This window comes from Mobula birostris, chromosome 20 (genome assembly GCF_030028105.1).
Source record: "Mobula birostris isolate sMobBir1 chromosome 20, sMobBir1.hap1, whole genome shotgun sequence".
Lineage (NCBI taxonomy): Eukaryota > Metazoa > Chordata > Chondrichthyes > Myliobatiformes > Myliobatidae > Mobula > Mobula birostris.
The window spans coordinates 14455312-14475838 of NC_092389.1; the positions used below are offsets into that span (position 1 = coordinate 14455312).

Here is a 20527-nt window from a genome sequence, read left to right on the forward strand (position 1 = left end):
CAGATGAACTAAATGAATATTTTGCATTAGTCTTCACCATGGAAGACACTAGCAATGTGCCAGATATTGAAGGGTGAGAGGGAAGAGAAGTGAGTGCAATTACTATTACAAGGGAGAAGGTGTTCAAAAAGCTGATAGACCTAAAGGTACAATAGTCACTGGGACCAGATGAACCCCACCCTGGGGTTCTGAAAGAGGTAGAGATAGTGGAGGCATTAGTAATGATCTTTCTAAAATCATTGGACTTTGGCACGTTGCCAGAGGACTGGAAAATTGCAAATGTTACTCCACTTCACTGGAGGAAGGCAGCAGAAAGGATATTATAGACCAGTTACCCTGACTTCAGTGATTGGGAAGATGTTGGAGTCAATTGTTAAGGATGAGGTTATAGAGTACTCAGTGACACACGACATGATAGGACAAGGTCAGCATGGTTTCCTTAAGGCAAAGTCCTCCCTGACGAATCTGTTGGAATTTTTGAGGAGATTACACGTAGGATAGATAAAGGGGATGCAGTGGATGTTGTGTATTTGGATTTTCAGAACCTTCGACAAGATGCCACACGTGGCTGCTTACCAAGTTAAGAGCCCATGGAATTACAGTAAAGTTACTAAGATGGTTAGAGCATTGGCTGATTGGTAGGAGGTAGCAAGTGGGAATAAAAGGATCCTCTTCTGGTTGGCTGCCAGTGACTAGTGGTGTTCTGCAGGGGTCAGTATTGGGACCACTTCTTTTCATGCTGTATATACAGTGGCATGCAAAAATTTGGGCACCCCTGGTCAAAATTTCTGTTACTGTGAATAGCTAAGCAAGTAAAAGATGAACTGATTTCCAAAAGGCATAAAGTTAAAGATGACATATTCCTTTAATGTTTTAAACAAGAAAACTTTTTTATTTCCATCTTTTACAGTTTCAAAACAACAAAAAAGGAAAAGGGCCTGAAGCAAAAGTTTGGGCACCCTGCATGGCAGTACTTAGTAACACCCCCTTTGGCAAGTACTCGCTGGAATTCAGAAGGATATGGGGGGATCTCATTGAAACCTTTCGAAAGGCCTAGACAAAGTAGATGTGGAAAGGATGTTTCCCATGGTGGGAGAGTCTAGGACAAGAGGGCACAGCCTCAGGATAGAGGAGCGCCCTTTCAAAACAGAGATGCGGAGAAATTTATTCAGCCAAAGGGTGGTGAATTTGTGGAATTTGTTGCCACATGCAGCTGTGGAGGCCAGGTCATTGGGTGTATTTAAGGCAGAGATTGATAGGTTCTTGATTGGACATGGCATCAAAGGTTATGGGGAGAAGGCCAGGAACTGGGGTTGAGGAGGAGAAGAAAAAAGGATCAGCCATGATTTAGTGGCAGGGCAGGCTTGATGGGCCTAACTATGCTCCTATGTCTCATGGTTTTTTCAAGGGAAATTCATGAAATTTAGAGACAGAATCAGGGCCAGGCAACTGAGAGCAGCCACCAGTGGTTAAACGATTTATTTAATGGACACGTATTTAAACTGGAACAGGATGGGTTGAGATAATGAAAACAGAAAATACTGGAATTGCTCAGCAGGTCAGGCCCTGCATCTGTGGGAACAGAAACAGAGTTAATGTTTCAGGCTGAATTCCTCTGATGAATAAGCATTAGTTCTATGCACTTCCTACAGATGTGGTCTTCTGACCTTCTGGTTATTTCTAGTATTTTCTCATTTCAAATTTCTGGCATCTACAGTTTTCTTTGATTTTCATTGGGTGAGATAATAGTGAGGCAGAACTGTGTTACGTTGGTGTATATGTAGGAGTTGATTTAATTCACCGAGGAGCAAATTAAAACAAGTATTGGGGCAAAGTAATATCCTTGTGGACACCAGAGGTAAAGGCCCATAAATGGGAAAAGAAACGTGTTTGTTGCATTTAGAGTCAAAACCTGTTGGAAAAGTGACCACATAATAGAGCATGGTGTATATATAGAACCTAACACCAGAATCAGACACGTTAATTACAAATAAATAACTCACCTGCATGGATTCAAGGAAGTAAGAGGAAACTAAAGTAGACTAAATTTCTCAGTATTGAATGTACTGGGGCTACAATAAATACATATCATATGTAACAAATTGGGAGGAAATTGGTGAAAAGTGATTCTCTGGCCTCAGTTCGACAGAGAGGAATGGAATCAAGTAAAGGAAGTCGCCATCCACTAGATAACTGAGAATGGTTTGATCAGCTTTGATAAATGCTGTACTGAGGCTGAGTGAGACGAGGAGGTATACATTACCATAGTGAGGTTCAGGTGAACTTAGTGAGATGAGCAAGGACAGGTTACGATAATAGTGAGGTTAATGTGGGCTGAGTGAGATGAGGATGGAGTTTCCCATAGTGAGGTTCAGGTTTGATTAGATTAGATTATGAGGTCACGCAGTCCCCTTTTATTGTCATTTAGTAATGCATGCATTAAGAAATGATACAGTATTCCTCCGGTGTGATATCACAGAAACACAGGACAGACCAAGACTGAAAAACTAACAAAAACCACATAATTATAACATATAGTTACAATAGTGCAACAATACCATAACTTGATGACGAACAGGCCATGGGCACAGTAAAAAAGTTCAAAGTCTCTCAAAAGTCCCACATCTCACGCAGCCGGGAGAAGGAAGAAAACTCTCCCTGCCATGCCCGACCACAGTTCGACTCTGAGTCATCCGAAAACTTCGAGCCTCCGATCAACCCTCCAACACAGAGTACCGAGCACCATCTCTATCCGAACACTTCGACCCCAGCCTTGCTCGCCAGCAGCAGGCAAAGCCGGGGATTTTGGAGCCTTCCCTCCGGAGACTCTCGATCGCACAGTAGCAGCGGCAGCGAACCGGACATTTCAGAAATTTCTCCAGATGTTCCTCTGTGCCTTCTCACGTCTGTCTCCATCAAATCAGAATTGTCCACGGCCCCTATTTAACAGATACGATATCATTTCACCGGAGAGCTGCGCGTGCTGCATTGCGCTGCCATCTTCTCCTCCCACTGAGCGAGACGAGGAGAGGCAGGTTACCATAGTGAGCTTCAGGTGGGCTGAGCGAGACGTGGAGTGGACAGGTTACCATAATGAGGTTCAGGTGGGCTGAGCGAGACAAGGAGGGACAGGTTACCATACTTTATACTTTATTGTCGCCAAACAATTGATACTAGAACGTACAATCATCGCAGCGATATTTGATTCTGTGCTTCCCACTCCCTGGATTACAAATCAATAGTAAATATTAAAAATTTAAATTATAAATCATAAATAGAAAATAGAAAAATGGAAAGCAAGGTAGTGCAAAAAAACCAAGATGCAGGTCTGGATACTTGGAGGGTACGGCCCAGATCCGGGTCAGGATCCGTTCAGCAGTCTTATCACAGTTGGAAAGAAGCTGTTCCCAAATCTGGCCGTACGAGTCTTCAAGCTCCTGAGCCTTCTCCCGGAGGGAAGAGGGACGAAAAGTGTGTTGGCTGGGTGGGTCGTGTCCTTGATTATCCTGGCAGTACTGCTCCGACAGCGTGCGGTGTAAAGTGAGTCCAAGGACAGAAGATTGGTTTGTGCGATGTGCTGCGCCGTGTTCACGATCTTCTGCAGCTTCTTCCAGTCTTGGGCAGGACAACTTCCGTAACAGGTTTTGATGCACCCTAGAAGAATGCTTTCTATGGTGCATCTATAAAAATTAGTGAGGGTTTTAGGGGACAAGCCAAATTTCTTTAGTTTTCTCAGGAAGTAAAGGCGCTGGTGGGCCTTCTTGGCAGTGGACTCTCCTTGGTTGGACCATGTCAGGTCATTTGTGATATTGACCCCGAGGAACTTAAAGCTTTTGACCTGTTCCACTTGCGCACCACCGATGTAAATTGGGTCGTGCGGACCACTAGTCCTTCTGAAGTCAACAACCAATTCCATCGTCTTGCTGACGTTGAGGGATAGGTTATTGTCTTCGCACCATACAACCAGGTTCTTAATTTCCTCTCTGTACTCAAACTCATCATTACCTGAGATACGGCCTACAATTGTTGTTTCATCAGCAAACTTATATATTGAGTTCAATGGAAACTTGGCTACACAATCAGGGGTGTACAGTGAGTACAGCAGGGGGCTGAGTACACAGCCTTGTGGGGCACTGGTGCTCAGAGTGATTGTAGAAGAGAGCTTGTCCCCTATTTTTACAGCCTGGTTCCTGTCTGTGAGCAGGTTGAAGATCCAGCTGCAGATCTGAGTGCTAAGGCCCAGGTTCTGGAACTTAGGAATCAGTTTATTCAGAATGATGGTATTAAGGGCAGAGCTGTAGTCAATGAAAAGGAGCCTTAGTGAGGTTCAGGTGGGCTGAGTGAGACAAGGAGGGACAGGTTACCATAGTGAAGTTCAGGTAGGCTGAGTGAAACGAGGAGAGACAGGTTACCATAGTGAAGTTCAGGTGGGCTGAGCGAGACGAGGAAAGACAGGTTACCATAGTGAGGTTCAGGTGGGCTGAGCGAGACGAGGAGGGACAGGTTACCATAGTGAAGTTCGGTGGGCTGAGTGAGATGAGCAGGGACTGGTTACCAAAATGTGGTTCAGGTTTGTTCTGTGTGAGATGAGGAGAGACAGGTTACCATACTGAGGTTCAGGTGGGCTGAGCGAGACAAACAGGGGCCTGTTACCATAGTGAAGTTCAGGTGGACTTATTGAGACGAGGATGGACAGGCTGATTGGTAGGAGACAGCGACTGGGAACAAAAAGATCCTTTTCTGGTTGGCTGCCAGTGACCTGTGGTGGTCCACAGGAGTTGGTGTTGGGACCACTTCTTTTTATGTGGTATATAAATGATTTAGATGATGGAATAGATGGCTTTTTTTGCCAAGTTTGCAGATGATATGAAGATTGGTGGAGGGGCAGGTAGTGTTGAGGAAAAAGGTAGGATGCAGAAGGACTTTGACAGATTAGAAGAATGGGCAAGAAAGTGGCAAGTGCAATGTAATGTTGGAAAATGCATGGTCATGCACTTATGTGTAGAAATAAATATGCAGACTGTTTTCTAAATGTGGAGAAAATCCAGGAACCTGAGATGCAAAAGGACTTGGAAGTCCTTGTGCAGAGCACCCTGAAGGTTAACTTGCAGGTTGAGTTGGTGGTGAGAAAGGCAAATGTAATGTTAGCATTCATTTCAAGTGGTCTAGAATACAAGAGCAAGGGTATGATGCTGAGGCTTTGTAAGGCACTGGTGAGGCCTCACCTTGAATATTGTGAACAGTTTTGGGCCCCTCATCTTAGAAAAGATGCGCTGGCATTGGAGAGGGTCCAGAGGAGGTTCACAAGGATGTTTCTGGGAATGAAAGGGTTATCATACAAGGAACATTTGATGGTTCTGGGTCCGTACTCACTGGAATTCAGAATGATGAAGGAGGATCTCATTGAAACCTTTCAAATGTTGAAAGGCCTAGACAGAGTAGATGTGGAAAGGATTTTTTCTATGGTTGAGAGTCTGGGACCAGAGGGCACAGCCTCAGGATAGAGGGGCACCCTTTAAAAACAGAGATGCGGAGAAATTTCTTTTGCCAAAGCATGGTGAATTTGTGGAATTTGTTGCCACATGTAGCTGTGGAGGCCAGGTCATTGGGTGCATTTAAGGCAGATTTTGATAGGTTCTTGATTGTACATGGCATCAAAGGTTACAGGCAGAAGGCCAGGAACTGAGGTTGAGGAGGAGGTAGAAAAAAGGTTCAGCCATGATTGAATGGTGGGGCAAACTTGATGGGCCAGATGGCCCAATTCTGCTCTTATGTCTTATGGTCTTATGGACAGTTTCCCATAGTGAGGTTCAGCTTTGTTCTGAGTGAGACAAGGAGGGATACGTTACCACAGTGAGGTTCCAGTGGGCTGAGTGAGACGAGGAGGAACAGATTACCACAGTGAGGTTTACATGCATTGAGTGAGAAGAGGAGGGACTAGTTACCATAGTGATGTTCTGGTGGGCTGAGTGAGATGAGGACGGTCAGTTTACCATAGTGAGGTTCAGCTGGGTTTTTACTTGTGACCTTGATGAGGGTTGTGTAATAGTGGAGATGGAAGCCTGATTGGTGAGATTTACAAATGATGCTGCTGGAAAACATCATAGACTTGAGTGGTGGCATATATTCAAGGACTTAAGAAGGAAATGGATTCATTGGCCTCTGTACAAGTCTTTGAATTTATCATAACTTACTTACTTTATGTCACTTTCTATTAGTGTTTATATATGAGGCAGAAAACACAGATCTCATTCGGGGCCTGGCAATAGCATTTTTTGTCGTTTTCTTTCCAGCCATGGCTTCTGTCCAGTATAAACATCCTTATTATATTATGTCATACTTATAAATAGAATTGTTGATGTGGAAGGAAGCATTTAAGGGTTAAAGCTGCAGTACCAAATCAATGATTTGTCTTCAGGTGGAGAAGTGAGACTGCAGGGATAATGTAATGCAAAATTCAGTGGTTATTTTTCATGCAGTAATTTTTTGAATGATATATCTATAAGGAGATACGTACTTAGAAATTGTTATGTGTTAAAGCAATCCCTATATCAACGTTTCAGGCTGGAATGACCAACCACAGCCTCACCTCAGGAGCTTGAAATACCTTTGTGGGAGTTACCAAATAACACCAGCAATTCCCATCATAAATGTGGGCAAAGTAAATTACAAGCCACCAAAATTCTGTGTGTTAACCAAGAAGATCCCTGCTTCTCACCCTCTGCATTCCACCTTGACTGAACAGAGGAGCAGTTTACATAATAGACTAATACAATTGCGCTGCTCCATCGAGGGCTCTGTGAGGTCATTCTTACCTTTGGCCATTGGGCTCTATAATGAGTCAACTTATAGCCAGGGAAGTGATGACCCCCTCCTGTCAGACTGCTTCAGGTAACTTATTTTTTATTCTTTCTTTCTTCTCTTTTTATATTTGTATATCTGTGCACTTGTAATGCTACTGTGACACTGTAATTTCCTTTGGGATCAATAAAGTATCTATCTATCTATCTTTTGTTTTCAGTTAGTATTCATCCAGATCCACTGCAAGAAGGAATTGGAAGCAGGACTTTTTGTGCTGACCCCCATATCAATATTGCTGCCAGCCCTCCACTATGAACTGACAATAGGCCTTTAAGGGGATTGATCTCCGATTGTTTTGCGGATACTCTTCCAGCAGAACGCATGCAGCCTACCTCTTCCATCCTCATTGAAGTCCAGCGGTGCTTGAGGCTTTGGTTTGAACCAGGTTGCCTCACGGAGGAGCTGTATGCCAGAAGTAGATGGGGAGCTTTGATGCCTTTTCCTGTCCTGGGATTACTTTGCGCGGAGGGAGCGGCAAAGGGTCGGGCGTAGTAGGCGCATCGGCGGCGGACGGAGCGGCCGGAGGTGAAGCGGTCCGAACGAAGTAACAAAGTAACAACCGGAGCGGAACTGGGAGCCGATCCGGAGCGGCAGAGAAGTTGGGCTGTCCTCGAAGCCACCCGGCTCGTCCCCTGCTCCCCACCTCATTTTACGGCCTGACCGCATCTAGCGTAGCCCTGAGGATCAACGACAACACGAAGTAACCCCTCTCCTCTCTCTCTCTCCTCCCCGCACCGGATTGGATCCGGGAGTGAAACGAGCGCCGGGCTCAGGATGGAGCCGGGAGAGTGAGGCAGGAGTGGGGCGAGCTCAGGGCCAGCACCCGTATCCACCCCACGCCCGGCCCGATCGGCGCAGGCCTGGCCGGCGCACCGGGCCTAGGGCGACTGAGCCAGGCGACTAGGGCCCAGAGTCCAGAAAGAGTATCCAGTGCGAAAGTCCCGGGGCTGGGACCTGGAGCCGAAGCCTGCCCCCACAAACTCACTGCGGGCTGGATGTAACCTCCACATTCCATCGATAGAGGTTCGAGACTGGATTGATTCCACATCGACTTCAGTCCCGACATTGGATTGAAATCTGCACCAAAGATTGATTTCGTACTGGATGATGAAACTAAATCCATATCTGATATGTGCAGCGCTGGAAAATAAGACTCAGCCGATAAGCATCAAAGCCTGATCAATACTGCACTGGATAATGAGATTGAATAACTGATCGATACCACAGCGGATAAAACCGAATCGATAAGTATCAGGCTGGAATATGAAATTGAACTGATAAAGTGTCAATACAGCAGGAGCGGCAATAACGGGAACAGTGTTTTCCGGGTTGAGATTGGGCCCGGTTTCTAGAATGGGATTTAGTCCTGCACTTGGCTGTGAACCCTGATAGCTGGTGTGAGGTATTCCTGACCCACGTAGTTGACCTGAGACCGCGTCAGGCAAACTTGTCCAGGAAGTCTGCATCGAGAAATTTTGCATTTTCTGTGGTTTCAATTTCTCCTCGGAGTATTGGTTGTCGATCAGGTTTTGCGCAAGAAAAAAATGAGAATTGGATAAATTGTAAGAACAGGAATCAGTGAGAGGAGCCAAATGAGCGTTACACCGTCCGGGCTGAGTGAGAGGTAAGAAAGCAAAAGGGTTTTTTTTAAAAATAAAAAGCTTAGTATGAACAATAACCGACACAACGAAAAACGTATGGGTGTGGGGGTTAGTGGAAAATGTACTGATGGGGAAAGGGAGGAAATGTAGAATGGATGGTGCTTGAATGTCCAGTTTACAGTGTGAACACCTGTGGCATACCTGCACAGAATAATATCTGGCTGGATGTTAAATATATTGTCGTGCTCTGTAGGGCTGTGCACAAGCTCTGGTTGTATTTCACAAGGATTCAGTATTTATTTACAGAGTAGTACCAGAGGTAGCTGGAGTTTGATGGAGAGATGGGAAAAGCACGAGTTGTTGCTGGTGGAGACAAGATTAAAGGGAATTTGACAGAAGTTTCAGAATCATGAAATATTCTGACTGGCAGGGTCACTGGAAACCAGAGGATGTGGAATTGTCATACATGTGCAGAGTAGAATTGCTATTTACTCTGATCTCTCCAAGATTCAGTTTTCACATTTGCAAAGATGCCTTTTTGGTTGCACTCTCCCATCTAAATTCTCATTTTAGATTGTTATGGACTGTTCAGTCATTTGTTAAGAGTCTGCAACAATGGTCATTATTCAGTATTGTGGCGGATGGTCGTATGAGCAGCTGGTGCATATCACAAGTCCTGGTTATGTGACCACTGACACCATGTAGACAGTCGCTGAAAAGTATTGATAATGATTGGGGTCACCCGTCTTGTAAAGACACTGCCCAGAAGAATGCAATGGCAAACCACTTCTATAGAAAAATTTGCCAAGGGCAATATTAGCCATGGTCAGACCATGATCGCCCACATCATACGACATGGCACATATGATGAATTACAGAGGAAGTGCAGGGACAGGTTGTGCACAGACAGTCAGCAAATAATCTGTTTCAGTAAATTTGGGTGGAAAAATGTACATTGGCCAAGACATAGGGGAAAAACACTTTATTTTTTGATTAGTTTCAAGGGATCTTTCTCATCATTCTGGGAGTGCACATCTGGTCTTGGTTTCATCCAAAAGGCAGCACTTTGGATGGTGGAACTTGCATGCACTAATGCATGGCAAAGCACTTCTATACAAAAATTTGCCAAGGACAATCATGGGCATGGAAGACCATGACCACATATGTCCTATGACACGGCACATAACGGACAAACGATGGAATAGAAAGATAGATGTTTTGTTATTGTGACTATCCCACTTCAGAACTGCTTCCAAATGATTCCCAGTCACCCAGCTGCAGTGAAGGGCAGTTTTTATCTGGCTTTTTGTACACTGCAATATTTTGCACAGTGATATAGTGATTGACCAGTTAATCTGTTTTTGGTAATGTTGATTGAAGCAGTTCACTGCCCAACTCCCTACTTCCCATTGAATCTTTTGCAACCACTTGAACAAGCAGCAGGAACATTTTTTAAAATCTCGTCCAAATGATATATCTGATTCACTGTGTTGTCCTTTATTCTACACTTATAGTGTAGAATAGCTCTCAGTGGCAGTGCACTTCCCTCTGAGTTTGAAGATCTGTTGGCTCAAATCACACTTAAACCAACAGATTGGAGTGATTTACCCAGTGCAATATCGGATAGTTCTGTGCTATTGGAGGTGCTGTCTCACATGTAACGTTGAATTGAGATCCTGTGTCTCCTCCCATGGCACTGTTTGGAAGGAGAGCACACAAAATCTCTCCCAAGTATTTTTATCAGTATTTAACCCTTAAGCAACAATGTGTTGCTATTTGTCTGGCCGTAATGTTCATGGAGTAAACTACTGCATTTATCATGTTACAGCAGAGACTAGGCTTTATACGTATTTAGTTGGACGTATTGAACTTTAGCATGCCCTGTGGTACTTGTTGTCAATTATAATTGCATGTCTCCTAATTCAGAATTGAGAATGGTAACGTTGGGCCAACCAGTTGCTGCTTTGTTTGATTTGCAGAGATTGAGGGTATGCAATTTGTATAAAGTGCCTAAGAAGTCTTTCTTGGGAAGCTTCATTAGATGAAGGATGTTATTTAAATGTAATATGATCCTTTGCAGCCAGATGTGACTAGCCTACTCTGTATTGTGTACAGTTCTGGTTGCACACTACAGGAAGGATGTGGTCGTAATAGAGTGCAAAAGAAATTTGTCAGGAGGTTGCCCGGAATGGATGACTAGTTATAAGGACAAGTTGGATAGGTTTATTCTCACTGCAATGCAGGAAGCTGAGGGGTGAGCTTTCAGAGGTTTATTAAACCCCTAAACAAAAATAGGTTTAACAAATAGTCCAAACCTTTATCTAGGGCAGGAGAGAATAGAGAATAGAACTAGAGGATACAGGTTTAGGGTGAGAGGAGAGGTTGATGAATACCTACAATGAGATGTCAGAGGTGGTGGTGGGTAATAGATGTTTGGGCAGATATTTGGCTAAGAAAGGCAAAGTAGAATAAGGGCCTAATTTTTTTTAGGGGTTGGATCAGTATCAATAGGCATTTTGGGAAAAAATGGGGCAAAAGGACCTGTTTCTGTGATGTACAATTCTGATTCAAAGTATCTTGGGTCTTCATAATGGAACTGTTTGAATTTTATTGGGTCTAAAATGATGAAGTGCTTTCAACATATTTTCTAACTCTATTCTATAACACTCATCTTTAAGATACCTCTTTTGTACAGCTTCAAATAGACTCCCAAACCCTAGTTCCTAACTTTGGCTGTATCCTTGAGAAAAATATAAATCATTCCTGTGTGGTGATGTTGCTGGCGTTGAGTGTCAAGACTCTGCTATGGAGAGTGCCCAATCATAGAAATGAATGTTAATGAGGGAATACTGATTGGAATAGTGAGGATCTTGATGAATGTAGCTGATTGAATGGATTTGTGGTTATTTAATGTTATATTGATAGTTCTTTGTAGCTGTTTATATACGTCTGTTCTTGGGATCTGTTTCTGTTCTGTATTCCTCTGATGCTTATACTGGCCCTACAGTGTGTACATAGTAAAGGGCTGTAAACTGGGAACTTAATCCGAAGTGAGACTGCTACCAGCACCAAATGTGATCATGACTGACGAGGCGCACGTATGTATTGACGCTTCAATCCTTGCATGCTCCAGACAAGGTTACATTGCATCCTGTTCCCTCAGCCTAGAATAACTGGAATAATTGCTCCTTATTTCTTTGGAGAAGGATCATTCAGATGATTTGGTGATAGAGGAGTTGTCCTTTGGGGAAAGCTAAAGGCGGCTGGGGCTGTGTGAGTTAGACGGAACAAGAATTGATCTTATTAAATTGTGTACAATTTTTCAGGTCTGGGGAAGATAAATGTTGAAATGTTGGATTTTACAATCATGACATTTGGTATTCCTTTTGAATGGTGGCACAGCCTCAAAGACCTAAATGGCCTACTTCTATTTCTACAATGTATTTTTTTTAATCCCTTATTGTCTAAGCTATTCCCTCAGTGTGATGCACCTTAATCAGTCATTTTTAGGATACAACCCTTTTATTGGGGTCTAGCCGAGAGACTTGCCATTTAAGTACGTGGGTTGTCTGACATTGTTCTGCTAAAAGCTCCATATCCTTTAAATCTGTCACAAGTGTTTGAGCATATCAGTTTTAATAACCTTGCAGGCTCTGAAAATACATTTTTGCAAGCTTCAAGTATTAAAGTTTTTGGCTGGTTCACACTGGTTTCATTCGATTTAAGCAGGTTCAGGCCGTTTCCAGCTGGTTCAAACTGGAGCTTACGGTAAAGTAACCCTTAAGACGCAGTGATCATTAGGCCATCAGACCCTCTGTTAGTTGGGGTTGACCATGGATGTCTCCGTGATGCACAAGCCAGGGCAGCAGGATATGGAGAGCAAGCTGTTGCCCATGCAGCAAGCTCCCCCACTCCATGCAGCTGATGAATCCAAAGGAATGTGCAGAGAGTGATAGCTTGACATCAGTGACATTGCAAGAGTTGCCAGTAGGCATTGAACTCAATGTGGGACTGCCTTAGCGATTCCAGCCCTGGCTTTTTCCCCAGGGTTTACTCCTGAAGCTTTCCTCATGAATGGGTATAGCTGCAAGACAGTGGAGGTTTGAGATCAGAGTTTTCCTTCTCCTATGTGAGCTGCCAACCACTGCTGACAAGCACAATTTGCTCAAAACTACAGGTTTTAAGGCACCAATAACCCACTTTTGCCCCTTCTCCTGTCGGCTGGGCTTAGTAGCTAAACCACACGTGAAGGTCAGGAGCTGAACTTGGTTGTCAGAGCGATCTAAGGTGGCATGTGCTGGCCTTGGAGAGATTCTAAAGGAGATTCATGAAAATCATCCTGGGAATGAAAGGGTTAATGAAAAGTTTAAACAACAGGAATTCTGCAGATGCTGGAAATTCAAGCAACACACATAAAAGTTGCTGGTGAACGCAGCAGGCCAGGCAGCATCTCTAGGAAGAGGTGCAGTCGACGTTTCAGGCTGAGAGGTCAGGACGAAGGAAGAAGTCGGCCTGAAACGTCGACTGCACCTCTTCCTAGAGGTGCTGCCTGGCCTGCTGCGTTCACCAGCAACTTTTATGTGTGTTGTTTAATGAAAAGTTTGATGGTTTTGAGCCTGTACCCACTGGAGTTCAGCGAATCTCACAGAAACCAATCAGACATTGAAAGTCCTAAGTATAGTGGACATGGAGGGGATATTTCCTATAGTGGGATAGTCTTGGACCAGAAGGCACAGCTTCAGAATACAAGTACATCCCTTTAGAACAGAAATGAGGAGGAATTTCTTTAACCAGAGGGCGGTGAATCTGTTGAATTCATTGGCTGTGAATGCCAAGTCATTGGATATATTTAATGCAGAGGTTGATAGGTTCTTGATTAGTAAAGGTGTCAAAGGTTAAGGGGAGAAGGCAGGAGAATGGGATTGAGAGGAATAATAAATCAGCCATGATGGAATGTTGGAGCAGACTCGATGGGCTGAATGGCCTAATTCTGCCCCTATGTCTTATGGTCTTAAGAATATGGGAGTAAAATGATGGACAGACGATCATCTACTGATTTCCAAAAAGCTTTATTTAACACTCCTTTAGGAAACTTGAAATCAGTTCAAGTGCAAGGAATTGAAGGCAGTTAATCAACATAATTTAGAAATTGAGCAGCAGAGTGTACAGAATGGGGGGGGGGAGGAGAGGGAAAAAATTGGCAGGATGTGGCCAGTGGTCTGCTAGGTTGCTGAATATATGTTGAGCCAAAATTGTTCTTACTGTATTTATTATTTAGATATTATAAACATGGAAAAGCATGTTTGCTGATGGGATAAAGATGAGTGGTATTGTCAGCAGTGCAGAGAGAAGCATCAAGTTACAAAAGAGACATTAATAGATTTAAGTGTTTGCAGTACTGCAGAAAATAAATTTTAGTGGAGACAAAGATTAGGTTGCTCATTATTGACTAGGGAAGAACGGAGTACATTTTAAATGAAGAAAGCTAGAAACTTTCTGAGAAGATAAGTGTATAAAATAATCAAAGACTATTGGAATTCTTAGTTTATATTAAGGGACACAAATTGTTATAAGTTGTGCTTTAGCTATACAAAGACTCAGTTAGACCACAGCTGGTTATGCGGACTGTTAGGGAACTCACTCTATAGGAGGGCAACAATAACCAAGGAGGCAATGCAGTTTAAATTTTACCAGTGATAACTTGTCAGCAATGGCTAGATTACAAGATACCTTTATACAAATTGAAGCTATACCTCATGAAATTTTAAAGTCCAAGGATAATTTAATTGTGAGTTTGATGAAGCTGAGTGGTCAAGTACAATGGGATATATGGGAGAAATTAAAATATACCTATTCCATTGGTTGGACAGTTTAAGATGGGTCTTAAAAAAAATTCAAACCACACCTCAGGAGTGGAAAGTAAACATTTTTTTGTTATGGAAGTTTAGAACTATCTCGTGCAAATAACACTTTTCAGTCGAAGGCTTTTAGAGACGGCATCTCTTATCCGAATAAGTAGCAGAACTGGCTTGAAGGGCTAAACAACCCGATCCTCTGAGATCCAAGCTTAAACTTTCTGGTTCAGACTCTTCGGTGATCTTCAGGATTCCGCAATGTGATTTGTTCAGAAGGCGTTCTGTGATTGATTTTTCTCTCTCTCCCTGTAATTGCATAGTACATCTCCACAGCACTTTGAATTTCTAATTTAAATAACACAATTCAAAGCCCTACTGAAGGATGAGGGCAAATGTAATGACTGCCAAATCCAGATCTTTTCATATTGGGTTCATTTTAAATCTGTGTAAAAATGAACCTGATTATGAGGAAAGAACAGAATATGTTCAAGTTACAAGGATTGCAAGTATCACAGGTAAATATGTGGCACTTGTATTTGAACCATGTATTAGCATATATGGATCCTTGTCTAGAATCAATGCATTCAAAAGCAGCAAAATCAGACTTGCTATTCTTTTAGGGACTCTTGGTGTCACTGGCCAAACCAATGTACCTAATTGCCCTTGGAAAAAGTGGTTGTGAGCTATTTTGTGGTCCATCTGGTGAAGTTCTCTCACCATATTGTTAGAAAGGGAGTGCTATTATTTGGTGTTTGTATTGTGAATGTTATTTACCTCTAAATCAGCTCTTGCTGGAATGTTCTTTGGATCTTATTGCGTGCAGGCCTAAGCTGTTTCATTTGCCATTGCAAAGATAATTTAACATTGTACAACTGTAAACGAGTTTCCCCACTTCTGATTACTTGATGGAAGAAAATTCATGGAAGCAGCTGAAGATGGCTGGGCCTGAGAATTCTGCCCTGTAGAACTCCTGCTTTGATATCCAGAAGTTTAGATGATTGACACGAATAGCTCCAACCATTGAGAATTTCCCACTGATGCCATTAATGAGCCAAATGGCCTAATTCTGTTCCTATATCTTGTGGTCCAAAACCTAAACTGAACATTGTTGAGAGGTTGGTGAGGAAACTGTTTGCAGGCCTGATTGATAACATCTTCCATCACTTTGGTTATTAGTTAACTTATTGGTGGTAATTAGTAAGATTGGGTGTGTCTTGAATAAAAACTGTGTACAGAAAATAATCTGCAACTAAGGCTGTATCTATGGGAAGAGAAACTGACTAATCCCACCATTTTCTGTTTTTATTTTAGATTTTCAGCATTTTTTTTTTGTTTTACTTGGGTGTGTCTTGTTTTTATGATCAGGACATAGCTGTGCAATATTTTTTCATAACTGTTGGGGAGCAGCTTGGCTGACAGTATATCTAGCCCAAGTGCACAGGTCTCCTGGAGTCAGGAAGTTGGTTGGCCTCATAGCCTTGTCTATGTTGACCAGTTCTCTTAACCATTTGTTGTTCCCATGTGCATTGAATCAAAATTCAATGCACATTTATTATCAAAGTATCTATACTGTATACAAACTTGAGATTTGTCATCTTGCAGACAACCACAAAACAAAGAAACACAATAGAACCCATTAACAAACCCCCCCCCATGACAAACCATCAAACACTTAATGTGTAGGAGAAAAAAACAATGGTGCAAACAATAAAAATTGTAAACAACAAAACAAAGAACATTAATGCAGAGTCCCTGAAAGTGAGTTCACAGCCATGGAGCCAGTCCAGCTCTGAGGTTAGTGCTGATGGTTGCTGGCCACAGCTGCAGTCAGTTCAGTGCTGAAACAAGTAACACACAAAATGCTGGAGGAACTCAGCAGGCCAGGCAGCATCTATGGAAATGAGTATAGTTGACATTTCAGGCCGAGACCCTTTGGCATGGATTTTCAGCATCTGCAGGATTTCTCTTGTTTGAAACTTCTCGAGTAGCGAGTTTGGCAGGTTACTGACTTCTGCGATGATGGCAATCTCGGGTAGAGGCTAGGAAAACCTTTGGATTGTCCTCTTGGCATCATTATGTTCGGTACCTCACAGTTTTGGATGCTAGGGATGCCCTCAGAGCTTCCTCTTCCCATTAGCTGTTGAATTATTCACCACCAGTTTCAACTTGATGAAGCGAGACTGCAGTGTTTTAATCAAATCATCTGATTGTGAAATTGTTTAGCCCTGTCTATTGTATTCAAGCAGCCTCAGCACAAATCACGAGAAAGTAGAGGCAATAGATGGTCATGAGGCCCTTCAAGCATGCCCTGACATTCTATGATCATTGCTGATTTTATTTGTTTATTTATTGCGATACAGCACAGAATAGGCCCTTTTGGCTCTTCAAGCCAAACCACCCAGCAGCCCCCAATTTAATCCTAGCTGAATGGTGTAATGGTGTCTGGATCCACGGTTGAACGTACAAACTCCTTGCAGGCAGCGGCAGGAATTCAGCCTGGGTCGCTTGTAGTGAAAAGCATTGTGCTAACCACTACATCACCATGCCCATGTCTAAACTTTCCTTCTGGATTATTTCTACATAACCCTGGATTGCCCAGTCTTTCAAAAATTTACTTACCACCTCTTTATATCCCAACCTCTTAACCTTTTGCAATAGACCATTATAATCATTCAGTGCCAATTGCAAGAATAAATTCCTATGCACCTCAGTCTTAAATGGCTATTTTTCCCTTGTTGCTGTTTCCCTTATTTGAGTCTGTCTCACTAGTGGAAAGAGCTTAGTATCTATGCTGTCATGCCTTCTCAGGGTCTTGGAGGCTTCAGTAAGATCACCCATCATTCTTCTAAACTCTGAAGAATACAAGTATGTAGTGCTTCATTGCAGCTTCATCAGGTTGGCAGCAAGTTGTTAGCTATGTCTTGAGGTGACCTTTGCATGCCTTGCTGAGCTTGGGACCCTGGATTGATTTTTGGCTTAATAGTAATGGTGGGAAAGATCTGTCAGGCCATTATATTTCCAGAAAGTAAATATCGCCTCATGAATGTTTTGAGGTTCTGCATTTGTTCTAATTCTACAGCACTTAGCTTGAATGTACTATCATGCGACATAATGGAATGTGAAGGTGCAACTTTTGTCTCCATGAGGACTGTGTGATGTGACCTTTAAAAATATCATCACAGATACACCTGCTGCAAGTGAGGAGGAAGCCAAGCAGGTATATCCTGTCTGTTGGTTTACTCAGTATCTGTTACATTTCCAGTCTGGCAGCAGTGCCCTCAAAGCTCTGCCATTTTAGACAGGGTGGTGTTACCAATCCATTCTATATGGGGACATTGAAGTCCTCCATCTAGAATACATTCTTTGACTTTGCTACCTTCATTGTCTCTTCCAACTGTAGTTTCACATGGGGTTAGCACCAAGGGAGGTTTCCTTGCTCACGTATGACCTGATATGGCATAATGGTGTCTGGATTCTATGTAGACTAAAGCCCTGCACTCCCTCCAAACCCCCTTCCCCAAGCCTGTATGTATCTATCTATACTGTTCTACTCCCCTGGACAAGTGGGAGAGGAATATCCACTTCCCACTTCTAGTACAGAGCTGCACCCCTGGTCAGTTCCTGACTATATTTTTCACACTGGGATAATCTTTGCTCTTGTTGAATCTGCACTCGAACAATCAGAGCACTGGGTTAAATGCTGACTGTGTGGTGGACCATAAACATGTATCGCTGTTGACCTTTCAGAGGCAATGTGAGGTGGAATGCATGTGTTTTGGGACCCAGTGGGGTGTGTTGTGCAGAACGCCCTGTAGCCTCAGGCAGGCTGTGTAAAAGCCAAGTCATTTACAGGGTCTGAACTACAGAAGCGGTTGCAAGTCTGAACAAGGCCTGAATCAAGAGCAGTGATGCCGTCTGCTGTTTTGGGGTGTAATCAAAGCTGCAATTGCCACTGGCTGACAGCCCTTGAATTGCACAATGAGTGGAAGTCCCATTCTTTTCAGAATTATGGCTGATGGAGTTTTTAAAAAGATATTTACATGATTTACTATTGACATGTTGGTTTTTATCCCTGAGTAACTCTTGTACTGTTGAGGGAGTAGGACTGGTTTAAATATTGGTGCTAAATGTCCACTTTTTTTTATAAAAGTGAAAGGTGTGAAGGAAGGAGCAGTTTATTGCCATTGTATATCCAAATCGGTTTACTGTGCTAAACATTGACCATCGTGAAGATTGTTTTATGATTGAAAAGTCTTTTGTTTTAACTTTTAAATTTCTAAGTGTGGTTAACTCTCCAAAATAAATGGTGTTTTGCTCTGTTCAGATTTAGTTTTTGGAGAGTTTGTGCAAAGATTTTGTCTCACATTCAATGACAAGTGCAAGAGAGCGATTCATTGTGGAAGGATTTTGATCAAAGGCTCATTGGGCCTCGTGCACTGAATGGAGACGTGCCAATTCTCATCTCATCGAACCTCAGACTTTCCTCTGATCTTGGTGACTGAGGGGTGTTAGGCTGTTTGAGCCTTCTGACCTCCTGCCTGCTTTCTTGAAGCAAGGGGTTGAAGCAGCATTTAATCTTGTGACCACCTGTGTTTCCCTTTGGTCTCACTGGCAGGTGGAGCTTTATTGCTCTGATCCTCTACCTCCCCCCTTCTCACAGACTGCTACACTCAAGCTTGCACTTTCAGCTCGTGTTTCGAGATGTTTGAAGCATGTGGTGAGAATTGAAACCCGAGTGGTTTCCGGCCGGGAAGTCACTGAGATTTATTTTGAGGTTGAGGAACCCACAGCCTTCAATTGAGAAATTGTGGCTTGATCAACTCACAGAATAGCTGTACCATTCTAGCAGACGTGGCTTTGGGGCACCTCCCCTCCCTCTTCCATTAAGTTCTCCATCCTCCTCACATTTTCTGTTACCTTCATTCCATCTTTCTCTCACAGACCAGCATTCTCTCGATTTATTTAACTTACTCCCATTGTTTCCTTTATCCCTCTGCCCTTAACTCTCTTCCCCCACATTTCTCTTGTCATAATGTATGGCTGTAACCCTGGGTGCCTGGGTCTATATAGGTTCTTTCTTTCATAGCCATGTACTCTGAAGTTGGGAAAGTTTGAAGTTTGCTCACCAGGATACACACCCATTTGTTGTGGGTCCATGGTGTGTCTCTGTACAGAGATATCACGAGGTGGTTTTGGGTTGTCTTTGAAGTGGTAGGTGATGGAATGCTGACAATGTGTCTTTTCATTGCAGCTTAGTGTTTAAACACATGCATTGTTCTGTTGCTACAGCTTCATATTCTGCGCAGTCCATGAGACCTCTCTGCCTGTTAATTACTGTGAGGAGCTGGTGACTACCAGTCTGGGCGTGGACCCAGTCTCTCCCTGCATCAATTTTCTATAAATAGGTATGTGGGCTGAGAGAGAGAGAGAGAGAGAGAGACCGGCTGGCCATGTAATTACTGTACCAGTTCCAAATGTGCTGGTCTTTCATTACAGGCTTATTCACCCTTTCATTGCTGTTTTAATGATTCCGAACCACATTCTCCTCCTGGCCCAGGCTGATATATCTGTGAAGTTTTCTGATTTGGAATACGGGGGGGGGGCTGCTTCAGACTCATTCGCCCTAGATACCTGGAAGAAGGAACGTGATATTTGTGTCAATAGCTTCCTCTAAAATCTGAATTTTGCCAAGTACAATTGAATGAACGTCATGCTTCAGAAAACCAATTACAACAGGCTTGAAGTATGTTTATTATTATGGCTGTAGGGGATTTTAGTATTGCCAAAGTGAAATATACCAGACTGGTGCATGATGTATATTTCTGCAGATTTTACATCCGGTATTCTGTACAGTATTCATTGGGCAGTGGTAGGGGCAATGCAAAATGGCAATTTCACTGTCACAACAAACACTCAGTCTTTACTTGAGAAATTCTGGCTTGGTCTCACAGAAAATACAGAATAAGCTCCCCTGATATGGCTATCAACACCTTATATTTAAATGGAAACAAAGGTGCTTGAAATCCGAAATAAAACCAGAAAATACCGGGAGTGCTCGGAAGATCAGACAGCAGCTTTGAAATAGGAAGCAGAGTTAACAGTTCAGTTTGAAGATTCCTCTTTTTTTTATTCAAAGAGACATTTTTATTGTTTATAAATCTTGAAATGATTCATGAGATTTTTATTAAGACAAAATTTAATGCTAAGTCT

The 20527-nt window shown here is 42.9% G+C and overlaps 1 protein-coding gene and 1 long non-coding RNA gene across 3 annotated transcripts in view; one reads left to right on the forward strand and one right to left on the reverse strand.

The window, feature by feature from the left end:
- LOC140185074 (uncharacterized) overlaps positions 1 to 7392 on the reverse strand; it is a 35583-nt gene extending 28191 nt beyond the window's left edge. Inside the window, exon 1 of the long non-coding RNA XR_011882488.1 lies at positions 7194 to 7392. This is a non-coding gene — a long non-coding RNA (uncharacterized lncRNA). The remainder of the gene's footprint in view (positions 1 to 7193) is intronic.
- Positions 7351 to 20527, forward strand: part of LOC140185069 (rho guanine nucleotide exchange factor 12-like) — a 141141-nt gene continuing 127964 nt past the window's right edge. For both annotated transcript variants that reach the window (XM_072238309.1, XM_072238310.1), the window contains exon 1: positions 7351 to 8485. In XM_072238309.1, the coding sequence (XP_072094410.1) occupies positions 8454 to 8485 (32 nt within the window). In that variant the 5' untranslated portion in view covers positions 7351 to 8453. The remainder of the gene's footprint in view (positions 8486 to 20527) is intronic.